This window comes from Hyla sarda, chromosome 5, assembly GCF_029499605.1.
Source record: "Hyla sarda isolate aHylSar1 chromosome 5, aHylSar1.hap1, whole genome shotgun sequence".
Classification (NCBI taxonomy): Eukaryota; Metazoa; Chordata; class Amphibia; order Anura; family Hylidae; genus Hyla; species Hyla sarda.
In genome coordinates, this window is record NC_079193.1 from 39,736,573 (window position 1) to 39,752,330 (window position 15,758).

At 42.8% G+C, this 15,758-nt stretch overlaps 1 protein-coding gene across 6 annotated transcripts in view; it reads right to left on the minus strand.

Annotated features, from left to right (window-relative positions):
* Window positions 1-15,758, minus strand: part of ARHGAP21 (Rho GTPase activating protein 21) — a 194,252-nt gene that overhangs the window by 23,769 nt on the left and 154,725 nt on the right. For 3 of the 6 annotated variants that reach the window (XM_056519308.1, XM_056519305.1, XM_056519307.1), the window contains 6 exons: window positions 9,435-9,596; window positions 6,357-6,459; window positions 6,229-6,268; window positions 2,445-2,570; window positions 1,373-1,669; window positions 722-792 (listed from right to left, as the gene is read on the minus strand). In XM_056519308.1, coding sequence (XP_056375283.1) covers window positions 722-792; window positions 1,373-1,669; window positions 2,445-2,570; window positions 6,229-6,268; window positions 6,357-6,459; window positions 9,435-9,596 — 799 coding nt within the window. The remainder of the gene's footprint in view (window positions 1-721; window positions 793-1,372; window positions 1,670-2,444; window positions 2,571-6,228; window positions 6,269-6,356; window positions 6,460-9,434; window positions 9,597-15,758) is intronic. The other 3 variants (XM_056519309.1, XM_056519306.1, XM_056519310.1) reach the window with 1 other exon arrangement.

The window sequence follows — 15,758 nt, forward strand, 5'->3', positions numbered from 1 at the left end:
GCTGTATCCCTATGCCCCCGGGCTGCAAAAGAAAAACAAAATAAACTTTAACTCACCATGCCCCGTTGGTCAGGCACCGGCCTCACCTGCTTCGGGGGACGCGAACTTTGGAGAGCCGTCAGCCTATCACCGGCCGCAGCAATATTCCGCCTCGGACGGTGATAGGCTGAGCTCTGGCCGGCTTCTTACATGACAGTGAGCTCAGCCTATCACCGACCGAGACGGAACATCGCTTCGGCCAGTGATAGTTTGACGGCTCTCCGACATTCCCGTCCCCAGGAAGAGCGCGAGACCGAAGGCGAGTTAAAGTTGATTTTTTTAATCTTATCCAGTCATGGGTGACATGTGATTAGTTCCCCAATGGGAACAGCGCAGCGCTGATAATTTATTGGGGGGAGCGCAGAATAGCGCTCGCAGGTCACATGATTTTGGGGGAGGAGGGAGGGAGGGAGAGAAATACCGTTATATACCGTGGAACTGCCAGACGTTACAAAAATACCGTGATACACATTTTTGGTCATACCGCCCAGCTCTATCTTACCCTCAGGATATGGGATTCCTATCTGATGTGTTCCTTGGTCTGAGATTGTGAGGGGGTCCCAGCTGTCGCACCCCCTGTGATCAGATAGTAATCACCTATCCTGAGGATAACTTTGTTTTAATTTAAAAGGGTTTGCACATGAATACAAAAGACATAAGTTCTTCCAAAGTCTTCACTTACTTCATTGCTGCGTTGTAGTCCTTGCGCTTTCTCTGTTCTTCTATGATGTCCCTGCTTGCTTGGTTAGTTTCCTAAATAAAGAAGAATAATAAAAAACTGGATTAACAAGACTTCACTTAATTACCTAGAGCAGTGTTCCCCAACCTGATGCAAAACTACAATTACCATCATTCCCTGACAGCTAAAGAGCCACACGTTGGGGAACACTGACTAAGGGTCTATTCACACGGTGGAATTCCGCCTCAAATGAAAGCCCAATACACTTCTATGGGATTCCGCACTCCGTTAACACTTCGGAATTTCCACTTGCGGAATTCCCGAAGTGTCAACGGGAGTGCGGAATCCCATAGAAGTGTATTGGGTTTTTATTTGAGGCGAATTTTGCCGTATGAATAGACCCTTAAAAGTACACATGGGCATTTAACCTTTAACATGACTCAAATTATCTGGATCCCAGGTTAAAGTGGTTTGTCAGCTAGAACAGTCTGGGGAACTCTAATGTAATGGATGTAAACTACAATAAAATGGCTCCGGTGCACCAGCCCCACACAATATATGCAATGGTTGACCGAAAACTAGTTTTAGTAGACCAGGTGGCTGTGGCTTTGTCAGTAAGGTCTATTGAGACTGTACATGTCTTCTAGCACATACCTCATCATTCTGGTTGCCATTTTCCCGAATAGTATTGATCCAGGCCAACATTTCATCCCGGTCTTCAGCTTGGAAGAGATACTCCCGGTTGGAAGTTGTAATACGAAAGACATTCTTCCGCTTTGTTTCGCTGTAGGATATATCAGCTAAGCACCCTGTGATGTTTATGGGCTGCTCTTCTTCAGACTGAGATGATAAGTGTCCAGACTGATCCTTCCTGTCCTTGTGCAGATATAAGGAGTTGTTGCGCAAAACGACATATACTTGCTTCCAAGGCCTCATACTGCCACCAACTCTCTAGAAATAAACATATAAAAATAGAATCATATTACACAAATCTAAAAATAGATGGATTTATAACATATTCCAGATCTTTTAAAGAGATTATACAGTATTAGAAGAACAGAGACCACAGCACCACACCTGTCCTCTGGTTGTGTGTGGTATTGCAGCTCAGACAATTAGGGCAGAACGGGACATCACCAGAAGACATGACAGCTGTGGTAACAGTGGAGCAGGTGAGGTAATGCGGGTGTTTGCTGTTTTACAGTACAGGCAGGCATAGGGTAACTATGTGGTTTTTATGGAAAACCTCTTAATTGTAGGTTTACATGTACAATATATACTGCATATTTGATGCTGCAGATTTCAATGTAAACTAAATGATTGAACACAGCTTCAAATCCTGCACATAAAATATGCATCATATACAGTACGTGTGGTTGAAGCCTCAGTTCAGATGCAAATGTGTGAGAATTCAACACAAAGAGAATTAACATTTTACATTCTCAGGTTACTTTACAAAGAGGAAATGAGTGAATCTCGAGTATTTAGGGATTAAGGCATCAATCTAAATAGGGGTGAGCTGTGATACCAGACTGGGCTGGAGGATGAAGTCCTGTAGCAGAATATTCAACCATTGTAAACAGTATACTGATGTAAAATGGCTGGATAAAGGGATATAGAGACACACAGACACATTTAGCATGCACATGGGGGGCTTTTCCAGGGTACAAGCTTCATGTATGGTAAAATCATGATGTGAACAAGGCCTTATGTATGCACTGCCTACCTTTCCTTTATCAGTGATAAGCTGCCGGAAGTACAGATAACCTTCCTTGTTCGAGTCAATGAAGACATCTGAGGAAGAATCTTTTCTGGACTCAGAGTCCTCGGAAGACTGTAAGCTCTGCGGGACCTGAAAGAAAAGACATGTTTAGAAGAAAAAAGAAAACGTGAAAAAAATAATAGTAATTGAGAGCAACTTCGGAAAACAGGATCACCCTTACTAGTAAAGGGGGTTGTGCAGTTTAGGGAAAAAAGGTCTGCTTTTACTCCATAAACAGCGTCACATTTGTCCATGGATTTGACTGTATTGCAGTTGCAGTTCAGTCGCATTTACTTAAAGGGGTGCCCCGAGACATCTTATCCCCTATCCAAAGGATTGGGGATAAGATGTCTGATTGTGGGGGTCCTGCTGCTGGGGACCCCCACGATCTCCCTGCTGTACCCGGCGTTCGCTTAGAGCATCGGGTGCATTGCCGGAGGCTCGTGACGTCACTGCCATGCACCCTCAATGCAAGTCTATGGGAGGGGGCGTGACGGCCGTCATGCCCACTCCCATAGACTTGCATTGAGGTGGCGTGGCCGTGACGTCCCGAGCCTCTGCCCCGCATCGCCAGACATCCGGCACGGAGCGAAGTTCGCTCTGTGCATTGGATGTCTGGTGTGCCACAATAGAGATCGCGAGGGTCCCCAGCAATCAGACATCATATCCCCTATCCTTTAGATAGGGTATATGTCGTCTAGGGGCGGAGTACCACTTTAAGTATGAATGAGCATCAACACTAGACAGTCAATGGACAAAAGCAGAAAAGAAAAAAAACAAACACACACCTTTTTGTCCAATCCTGTATGCAAATGTCTAATGTCTTTCTATCTAGTGTGATGAGTCCTTGGTGAATACTCATCATCTTATGTATGACTGTTTATGTACGACTGATTCCTCTTGTAGTTTATGTGCAACTGACTGACTACTGTACTGTGTGGGGTGATATGTGTTATTAAAACACACTATACATTTCTTACCCAGTTGTCCCCTGAGGATCTCGGCACCTTCCAGTGAGAAACACGTTGGGACTTTTGGATTCTATTGTCGCATTATGGGTCTTAATTGTTTGTTTTTACAGGGTGATTTCTTTACCTATTTCTTGTGTACACCAGGCTGTTCTAGTTCTCCTTGATCAATGGAGTTAGCCTTGTGATCTACATTAGTTTGTTTTCTTATGAAGGCACTGTATTAGCACCTGAATTTGGTGGGCAACCAGTGCATTCAGGTCATAATAGGTCATAATTGTATATAATTGTAAGGAGTATTTTTATCTTGTTTACATATTAAGTTACGTTTTAATACTGCTGTCGTAGTGACGATATTTATAACCACCCTGTGGCCAATAACCGCATTGCTAAACCATGGAAATTCACGGCAAAATCCACCGGGTGTCGCACACCACCACTATATATGAACCCAGCCTTAAACCCAGTGCAATACACAGATCTTTATGAAGCTATAAGAGATTACAGTGCAATATGCAAATCTTTATAAAGCTACAAGAGATTACAGTGCAATAAGCAGATCTTTATAAAGCTGTAAGACATTACAGTAATACGCAGATCTTTATGGAGCAAAACGAGATTACAGTACAATAGGCAGATCTTTATGAAGCTATAAGAGATGACATTGCTAGGCATTCTTAGTATATTCCCTTGCTAAAGTCTTTTTTATTTTTTCAAAATAGAAAATCAATAGTTTCCATCATGCAGTAAAGCTCCTGTCCATGCTTTCCTATGGGACATTGTTGGGCGTCAGCACATCTGGGATGATTTATTGAAGCAATCAGATTAATTGTAACATGTCAGTATACATCTATATAATTTGTAATATATAGCTTCACTATTACATACGGTGCCCCATGGCAGTAAAGACTTGGAACTCCATAACTCACATTACAAAAGGACATAAACGTCAGTCTTCAAGGAGAAAATATACTACATCACCCGTACAAACCAACATCATTTACAATGCACAAGCTCGGGCGCTATGGAATTTCTATGCAGATAAGCGCAGTTTCTTAGGCTGCTTTCACACTATACTTTTGCTCCATTAAAAGATCCGCTATAAACTTCCGTTAGAAAACCCTTAAAAACGTCCGCTAAACGGCCGTTACAAAATCCCATTCATGTCTATGGGATTTTTTGAATATCCGTTATAGCCCTTTATGAATAACGGACATTATTTGTGACAAAAGAAAAAAACGTCACATGCACTAATTTTTCTTCCGACAAAAATAACGGTGGAATAATGGCCGTTTTAACATTGAAGTCTTTGGCAAACGGATGAGCCTTTATGTCATCCGTTTGCACCTGGTTTATAATATCTGTTATTACTTCTGAGCATGCTGAAAAGAGGTGACATCAGCAGACTCCTGCAGTTTTGAGGGACTACTACTCCCATCATGGAACAGACTTGTTTTCTGCGGGAGTCTGCCGGTGGCTGGGGAGGTTACATTAGTGTTTGTACTACTACCCCATCATGGAACAGAGTCTGTTCCATGTTGGGGGTAGTAGTACAGGGGATAAGGGATTGATCACACCGGGTCTCACTTCTGAGACCCGATGCAATCAGCAGTTATAAAGCAGGGGAGCGGGCGGAATACTGCGCTCCCCTGCGATGTACATACTACTGTGTTAACCTTCATTTTGAAAACCCCAGCCGGGAGCCCTGAATGGCTGGCACCGAGGAGCCATTCAGGGCTACCGGCGGGGTTTTTAAACTACTACTTTGACCACTAAATGTATGTCCCCCATGCATATTTATAATAATTCATTGGCCCCAGTGTGCTTGTAATAATTCATTGTCCCCAGTGTGCTTATAATAATTAATTGGCCCCAGGGCAGCAGCGGGACATGTTGGCGGTGAATGAATGAAGCCGACATGTCCCGCTGCTGCCCTGCTCCTAGAGCAATCAGCACACCAGGGATAGGTCTATTGTCTTTTCTCTATCTCTGTCTGGTACTGTCCTTTAGAGGGGAAGGGTCTCATTGTGGTGGTCTGTGCTTCAGGAGGGAGGAGGGAGTGTCTTATTGTGATGGTATTTGCTTTAGGAGAGGGAGAAGGTGTCTTATTGTGGTGGTATTGCTTTAGGAGAGGAAGAGGGTGTCTAATTGTGGTGGTATTTGCGTTCGGAGAGGGAGGGGGCGTCATTGTGGCAGACTGTGCTTCAGGAGGGGGGAGGCGGTGTATTAGTGTGGTGGTCTGTGCTTCAGGAGAGAGGGAGGGGTGTCTTATGGCGGTAGTTTGTGCTTCATGAGAGGAAGAGGGTGTCTTATAGTGGTGGTCTGTGCCTTAGAGGGGAAGGGTCTCATGGTGGTGGTCTGTGCTTCAGGAGAGGGAGGGGGGTGTCTTATGGTGGTGGTCTGTGCTTTAGAGGGGAAGTATCTCATGGTGGTGGTCTGTGCTTCAGGAGGGAGGAGAGGGGTGTCTTATTGTGGCAGTCTGTATTCCAGGAGGGAAGAAGGGGTGTCTTAAGGTGCTGGTCTGTGCTTTGTGGTGATCTGTGCTTCAAAAGTTACAGGGTCTGGGAGTGTGGGACACATGCATACATACATACATTTCTAATGAAGCTGCCTCGTTTACAAAAATACTTGAACCCCCCCTGTAACACATGTACAGGCTTTACAGACAAACTGCACGTTATTAAGATGTCTGTGAGCGCAGAACACGACTAAACGCAGCATGATGAGCGCAGTCATGAATATGTATGTAACTTGTATATAACAAGTCAAGCAAAACCAACCTTTATGCCTTTCAAGCTGGATACATGCTTCAGAGCTCTGCTGAAAAGAAAACAAGAGCAAAATTATAAGATAATCAAGATATGGGAGGGAAATCTGTGATAAGGAATGAGGGTTCACTGCAACTTACGCTTTCCCTTCCTCCTTATAGTCATCGAGTCCCTCATCACAGGATTTAGACCTTTCAGTCTTTGAAGCGGAATGGACTTCAAGAGCGTTGGGCCTGGTCGGCTCTGAAATCAAATGAGTATGGTCAGGTGACTGCAGAATCCTCACATAATAATATGCGCGCTATAGAGATGTAGCAGAGCTCATTGTCTTCTCTTCTGTATCATACTAAATCAAATAATGTTTTAGGAGGCCTACAATGCATTCTGATTGTAGTATTCAGGTTATGTTCACACCACATTTGGGTAAATGTGTTTAGCATTTCAGAGAGTCCTTTTGTTATAGTCAGGGTCGTTATGGTCAGAGAGTCTTTACTATACAGTGTGCCACCACCAAAAAAAGAAAAAATAATTGCAATATGCTTTTACCCCACCCCTAGACAACTTATCCCCTATCCTAAGGATAGGGGATAAGATGTCTGACCACAGGGGTCCTGCCACTGGGGACCCCGCTATCTCTGCTGCGGCACCCCAGACATCAGGTGCACGGAGTGAACTTCACTCCGTGCGGGATGACTGGCGACGTGGGACGGAGGCTCGTGATGTCACAGCTATGCCTGCTCGTGACAATTTCAGCCACGCCCGCTGACATCAATAGGAAGCGCTAGTAGGATAGGGGATAAGATGTCTAGGGGCGGAGTACCCCATTAAGGTAAACGTATGCCACTATATGGCTATACACTGGCATACATCGGAGGTAAACCTCATGAAAGATTTCCCATTCATTCTTGATATAGAAAAGAAAACTCAGTGTGAACACAGACTTATCTACTTCTATAAAAAAGAGTGGCCTACATACAGGCACTCACGATTAGATGAATCTGTCTTATCAGCCTTATCTATATTGGATCCATCCACCCACCCACCTGTACGAAAGTTTCCGACGACTATTACTATTCTCCCTCTGTGTATTCAATCCACCCACACCACGTGCTACAAAGAAAAATCCCATATTGATTGCTTGTACAAAGGATAGGTTGTCAATGACTATGTCTAGAAAATCTTTTTTGTAATTCATGATGCAATACCATTTGCAACTATACTAGACCCACCCAGGTAATCTTATAATCATACAGTGCAAGGAACGTACACTGCTGGTCATAAATAACCCCAAATGTCAGATGAAAGAGACTTCCACAAATATACAGTAAGCGGATCAACTGCAAGGAGCGGGATACGATTAAGGCCGTAGGGTTATGCTCCAGCTAAATAAAAATAGTCAGCACGTAAGGAAGTCACACACTGATATATCTGATTGGAACATTTTGGGGTATATTATTGCACGTTACCTTGTCTTTTGTCCTGGCAACCAACATGGCATGTGTCCAGGAGGCGGGCCCTTCTTGTACAGTGCCCAGGGCACTCTGTATAAAACGCTTCTCTAGCCCCTCCTCTAAGCTCAGCATGACACTATCAGTCTTTTGATTGGATGCTGGAGCCATCACTTTAGAAGCAAGGGGAAGGTCCTGGGAAGCACACTCAATCTAGAGTGCCCTGGGCACCTTACAAGAAGGGCTGACCTCCTGGACACGGGCCAGGACACTGAAAAATGTTCTTTCACTAATGTTGGTAGCATAACCAGAACACCAGGTATCATTCCACCGCACAAATTGAAAACAAACAACACTTAAATACACAATAGCCTCCAACGCAACAAAAAGCTATAACTTCCAATTCTCCTGTGTTGTGGAACTAACCTACCAATGATAATCACAGATTAACCAGTGCAGTAACATTTGCAATAAGGTCATGTTCACACATTTTCAGTTGTATATGAAGCTATAAAAAAAAAAAAAAAAACACACATTCCTTTTTTGCAAACAAGCAAAGTTATAGAAATTGCTGCAGATTATTTCACATTTTTTATGGCCTTTTTATGTATGATAGACGCTGTTGCATAGACTTTCATACAACACATAATTTTGCAAAAATAAATCAGAAAATTTAATGGACCCCCCCACGATCTCCCTAACAGTGCCCCAGCAGTCGTTCAACGCATGAAGCAGCGGCTGACATGCCCCCTAAATACAACGCTATGGGAGAGCTGGAGCGCTGCATTCAGCAATCTCCGGCTCTGCCATAGCACTGCATTGACTGTGCATGTCAGTCGCCACTTCATGCGGTGGTCGACACACACCCTTTGCGCGGACTGCCGGGGACCCATACTGGAGATCGTTGGGGGTCCCAGTGGTCGGACCCCCTGTGATCTGACACTTATCCCCTTTCCTTAGTATAGGGGATAAGTTTTCAGATCCTGGAGTACTCCTTTAACTCAATTTTATGGCTGTTTTTGTAAAAAAAAAAATATATATATATATATATATATATATGCCTTGTTTTACAGTGTGAACAAAGCCTTAAACCCTATACAGCTCTCTGCAGTTTTAAGGACTCTAAACTGCAGACCTATTCCCTTTCTATAATGTGCAACCAAACTTGCAACTTGATAATGTACTTGACTCTATTAGACTATTACTAGTGTTGTGGTCACATCCTAATCAGTGTAAATTCAATCTTCCAAAATGAAATCCAAAAATGAGAAAAAATTGGTTATTAGGGGAATTGTGCAGCCATAGTCACCATAAGCCTGGCTCCTTCATTGGTTTTTATCAACATTAAATTCAGACATGTACATACCGGCACTTTTAATTTTGGATGCAAACAGTAATTCAATTCTTGAGAAATTACATTCTTTGTTACAAACTCTACTACAACAACGTGGCTTGGGCTGTCAAAAACCACTCATTTATCTCTAGGAACGCATAAAAACAGTTCTGCAGAAGGGCAGAGCTACTGTACACAACTCTTACACGTCCATACATGTTAAGTTACTTCGAACTTTTCTTCTAAATAGAGGTACGTTTTGCCTTAAATTTTACCACTAGGTGGCAATGCTTCACTGCTGTGCAATGGAGCCTTCACTGTAGGACGCTAATACTAGTACAGAATAAAGTGCTATAATTGTGGTAGGTGGCAGAAAATTCGTACAAGATGAATGATAAAGACTGCTTAAAGTCAGCATAAAAAAAATAAAAAATTACCGTGATCGTCCGAGTGGAGGCGGCGTAATGACGGTGCAGAAGACGTGGGGCTGGGAGGAACAGTAGTGATGGTCGGAGGCGGCTGCTGTACAGATGTGGAGATCACAGCAGAGGCTGGAATGTTTGCTATCTCGTGGTCTATACTGGGACTGGTCGGCTCATCTGTAAGGAGGGGGAGAAAAAAAAAACATTCCAATGAATTACTATTAACATATTGAGGCTTTTTTGCTTTACATCAAACCCGATTTTGACAAAAGTTTTATGCTTATATGCAAAATTTCATAGAACGGAAATACATAAAACAGAATAAGAATGGTAAATAAATCAACAAAATGCAACAATCAGTAGAAAAGTCAAACAAAAGATATATATATAATAGAGCTTTTTCAGCAGCCACAACATTGTTTTGAGGCCTATAATATCCTAATTTACAGAAATAGATAGATGAGAGAGATCGATAGATAGGCGAGAGAGATCGATAGATAGGCGAGAGAGATCGATAGATAGGCGAGAGAGATCGATAGATGGATGAGAGAGCTCGACAGATAGCTGAGAGAGATCGATAGATAGATATGAGAGATCGATAGATAGGCGAGAGAGATCGGTAGATAGATGAGAGAGATCGATGGATAGATATGAGAGATCGATAGATAGGCGAGAGAGATCGGTAGATAGATGAGAGAGATCGATAGATAGATATGAGAGATCGATGGATAGATATGAGAGATCGATAGATAGGCGAGAGAGATCGGTAGATAGATGAGAGAGATCGATAGATAGATATGAGAGATCGATAGATAGGAGAGCGATAGCTAGGAGAGAGATCGATAGATAGATAGATAGGAGATAGATAGATATGAGAGACAGACAGATAGGTGTTCCCTCAACCTGGGGCTCAACTGTTTTTGCAAAAACTACAACTCCCCTCATGCCCTGACAGCCTTTGGCTGTCAGGGCATGAGGGGAGTTGTAGTTTTGCAATAGCTAACGGGTCACTGGTTGGGGGAACACTTTTCTGGGAGCTATTACAGCGCCCAAAGGGACTTTCACTCTGCTTGACAGTCCCTGCAATTTTATGTTACACTCCATAACCATTTATTGTGCAGACATAAATACTGCTATTTACAGGTACCAAAAACAATCCATTGGTGAATAATTACATACATTTAAATAGTATATATCGTCAGATGGTGTATATCCATGTACATGTTTACCTACAGGTGGACACACGTGCTCAGTCACTCTCCACACTGCTGGATCCACCAATAAACAACTTATATTAGTTGCTAAAATGTTGTTCATCAGGACTCAAGCCTGTGCAGTAACAGCAATACGCAGCAATATTGGGAAGAGTGCTACTGAGGATTACATCACTCCCGGAAGAAGTAGGGTGAAGCGCGTGAGGTGGGGGAACACCGGAGCAATCGTTGCAAGCGCTATTGGTTGGCATCACCATTTCTACTGCTGTAAAAGGTTATGAGTAGTTTGCATATTATTGTGGTGGGTCCTTTTTGGGGTGCACACAGCCAGTCCAGCATAACTGCTGGTGACTATTTACTTATTTCAGCATTCACCGCATTTATTGCTTTATTGTATTGTTTACTTTGCATACAGTGGATTTACTCTGTCGATACTCTATAAGTGGTGATATTCACTATATTTTATTATCCCAGACAGGGATAGATTTGCATTAGATTGCACATTGTCTCATATAGTGACACATTTGTATATGTACCATCATGGTGTTGTACCACCACAATGTGTTTTAAGTGTCCCATGTGTATGTGTTTTTTTTTTTGGTGTGTTTTTTTTTTTTTTGGGGGGGGGGGGGGGGGGGGTAACTTTTGTTTCAATTTCTGATTTGTTTCAAATAGAATTACATATTTTTCTACTATTTTGACTGTGTGTAAACTTTTCGTTAAGACTGTCGTTGCTTCTAAGGACTGGACTGTGGGAGAGCTATTGACTATGATGGTAAATACTATTTCTATTCACAGTATTACAGTTGTCTGCCAGAGGGGGAAGGACACTAACTAGGGAACTTAAAGGGGTTATCCAGGGAAAACATTTTTTTTTTTTTTTTTTTTTTTATAAATCAACTGGCTACAGAAAGTTAAACAGATTTGTAAATTACTTCTATTAAAAAAAATCTTAATCCTTTCAGTACTTATGAGCTTCTGAAGTTGAGTTGTTCTTTTCTGTCTAAGTGCTCTCTGATGACACCTGTCTCGGGAACTGTCCAGAGTAGAAGCAAATCCCCAGAGCAAACCTCTTCTACTCTGTGCAGTTCCCGAGACAAGCAGAGATGTCAGCAGAGAGCACTGTTGCCAGACCAAAAAGAACAACTCAACTTCAGCAGCTGATAATTATTGGAAGGATTAAGATTTTTTTTTAATAGAAGTAATTTACAAATCTGTTTAACTTTCTGGAGCCAGTTGATATATAAAATTTTTTTTTTTTTTTTCCTGGAATACCCCTTTAAAGGGAGATTAAGTACAGCTACACGGGGAGGGAGGGGGGGATTTACTAGGGACTTTATCTACAGCTGCACAAGAAGGGAGAAGACTTACTAGGGACTATAATTTCAAAACACAATAGCACAGATTAAAAACTGATTAACAATGTGAGACACAAAATGAATACACACAGACACACACACACACACATATATATATTATATATTTATATATATATATATATATATATATATATATATATATATATATATATAGAAATATATATTTATTATGTGTGTGTGTTTTTATATAAGGGGGAGGGGGTTTGAAACAGAACAGCTCCATATGGTAGTTGTAGTTTTGCAGCATCTAAGCCAGTGGTGTTCAAACTGTGGCCCTCCAGCTGTTGCAAAACTACAATTCCCAGCATGCCCGGACAGCCGTTGGCTGTCCGGGCATGCTGGGAGTTGTAGTTTTGCAACAGCTGGAGGGCCACAGTTTGAAGCCCGCTGATCTAAGCAGTCCACAGTTTGGAGACCTTTGCTACAGGGCATTCTTATATTTAGCATGAACCAATCACCTTTTTAGCTCCTTAAGTTTGATCAAATCCTATAATATATAAACACAACCCCTTTATACAACACCACACACTTTTAATAACCCTCTGACCTTGATGCACCTTTTACGTCAACAAACTGTTCCTACAATAAAGCTATAAAACCAAAAAAAGGTCCAAAGCCAAGTGCTCAAAGGGTAACATACCAAAGCCATCTTCTATTAACACTTCATAGAAGTCCTGACAGTTCAAGCAGGTCCAGCAAACGCCGGCTTCGACAGCCAGAAGTGCCATTAAAGAGTTATTCATCGACCCATGGACAGAAGGGCATCCATGAAGTAAAGAGCCGTACCGCAAGCACTGCACTCATGGGTAGAGTCCCGCCCAATGTAACAAACTATTTTAGCGCCCCCAACATAGACGTACAAAAAGGAGGTAATAAAGAATGAAGAGCTCAATGTGAGATATCCGGCGCATCTGAGGTGATTTCACCAAGGCTTCAAATCCAGTCCTGGGAATATTAACAAGCAAACTTTTGTTCTATGCTCTGCTAGAAGATGCATTGTGCTCCCCCCCCCTCCCCCCCTTAACAGATCACAAGTTGCTCTGTTTAAATCAGCGATATAATGGTGCACCACACAAAGCCGGCACTGCGGACTGCAGCACAAGTTGGTACAAGAGCCAAGAGCGCAAGGAAATCATTTAATACACATATTTCCCAAAAAATCCCAACTACCGGTATATATCCATGAATGAAAACCACACTGTTGCTTAAGTTCAGTACTTTCCCCAGAAACAGTTCCACTCTCATCCTTAAAGGGGTACTCCGCCCCTAGACATCTTATCCCCTATCCAAAGGATAGGAGATAAGATGTCAGATCGCCGCGGTGCAGCTGCTGGGGAGCCACGGGATCCCCACTGCGGGACTGCGCTATCATTACTGCACAGAGCGAGTTCGCTTTGCACGTAATGACGGGCAATACAGGGGCCGGAGCATCGTTACGTCACGGCTCCGCCCCTCGTTATGTCACGGCCCGCCCCTTTCAATACAAGTCTATGGGAGGGGGGGGGGGCGCGGCAGTCGTCACGCCCCCTGCCATAGACTTGCATTAAGGGGATGGGCCGTGATGTCACGAGGGGCGGGGCCATGACGTCACACAGCTCTGTCCTCTGTATCGCCCGTCATTACGCACAGAGCAAACTCGCTCTGTGCTGTAATGATAGCGCTGTGGGGATCACGGGGATCCCCAGCAGCGGGACCCTGGCGATCTGACATCTTATTCCCTAACCTTTGGATAGGGGATAAGATGTCTAGGGGCGGAGTACCCCTTTAAAGGGGTTCTCCACCATAGGGTGATTTTAGTACGTACCTGGCAGACAGTGATGGACATGCTTAGGAAGGATCTGCGCTTGTCTTGGGGCTAAATGGCTATGTTGTGAGATCACCATAACACTGTAGCTAGCTTTTTGTGAACTGGCATTTCCTGTTTGACTTTTCTTTTTTTGACTACAAATCCCACAATTCCATATTCCTCCCTCCCACACATCAGCCACCCCAGCCATTGAAACATAAATGAGCTGCATCCATTCAAAATCAGTGTGGTTTTCAATCATGGTGCCTACAGCTGTTGCAGATTGATCCCTCTCCCACCAAGCCATTGCTCCACCCATTGAAGCAGACAGGCTCCCTGTCATCAGCTGACTAGTGATGTCAGGTCTCGGCTGCGTTACAACTTGGGAAAAATCTGAGACATGAGTAATTTTGTATGCTGTTAAAAATAAATATTGGGGTGAAAATCACAGAAGAATTGTGAGAAAACCATCACACACAGGTACAGACACTATATTATTAACTACACTAACTTTACAGCCCCGTAGCATAGTCAAATAAAAATTTTTTTCCTGGAAAACCTCTTTAAGTAGTGTCTGGTATTGGGCTTTACCGTTTAAGACTAGTCAATTCCACAGCTTTTTGTAAATTAAAGGGTATGCTGGAAGAAAAGATTTCAAATCAGCTGGAGCAAGAAAGTTATACAGATTTTTAAATTGCTTCTATTTAAAAATCTTAATCCTTCCAGTACTTATCAGCTGCTGTATAATACAGAGTAAGTTTGTGAAGTTCTTTCCAGTCTAAACCACATTGCTCTCTGCTGACACCTCTGTCCAGATCAGGAACCATCCAGAGCAGGAGAGGTTTGCTTTGGGAATTTGCTCCTGCTCTAGAAAGTTCCTGAAATGGACAGAGGTGTCAGCAGAGAGCACTGTGGTCAGACTGGAAATAACTATACAGAACTAAGAAGCTGATAAATCCTGGAAGGATTAAGATTTTTATATAGAAATAATTTACAAATCTGTAGAACTTTCTGGCACCAGTTGATTTGAAAACAGTTTTCTTTCCTCTGAATTACCCCTTTAATTTTCTGGAACACTTCCAATGGCTCCTGACATGATCACGCTACCGTCCACTTGACTAGAAAACCGTGTGAACAATAAATGCACCAGTAATACCATCAGTGAAAGGGGTCGTAAAGGAACCTTTTTTGAATTTGCCCTATTGAGATATTCTGCCTTGACAAATAGAAGGTGTAGTAAATGGGGCCACCGAGAAAAAATGCAATTGGGAATCCTTTTGCTTTGGAGGGCCCGAGGCATTGTGCATTACTTGGCCGGACAATTGTTTTTCAATGGCAAAATGTAATGTTTACCTAAAAATCAGTTCTGGTCCCTTTTACTGTTGATAACTAGAAGCCCCTCAACAAACCAAGATCAGTTTTAAGGGGGGTACTTTTTAACAACAACAACAAAAAAAGTATAGCAAGGGTTTATCTAAGGCTTCTTTCACACTAAAAAAATTCATCCATTACAAACGTCCGTCAGAAAACCCATTTTAAACGGCCATTAAACAATCCCATTCAAGTCTATGGGATTTTTTTATTACCCGCTATGAACCGTTATAGCCCGTCATGAATAATGGCCGTTAGTTATGATGGGAGAAATAACGTGACATGCACTAATTTTTCGCCCGTCACAAGAAACGGGTAAATTAACGGCCGTTATTTTTAACATTGAAGTCTATGGCAAACGGATGAGCCTTTATGTCACCCGTTTGCACCTGGTTTATACTATCAGTCATTTCTTCTGAGCATTCTCAGAAGAGGTGACATCAGCAGTCTCCTGCAGTGCTGAGGGACTACTACTCCCATCATGGAACAGACTTGTTCCCATGATGGGAGTAGTAATTCCCTGGCTCCGGGAATCTGCAGACAGCTGGGGAGGCTACATTAGTGTTTGTTCTACTACCCCCATCATGGA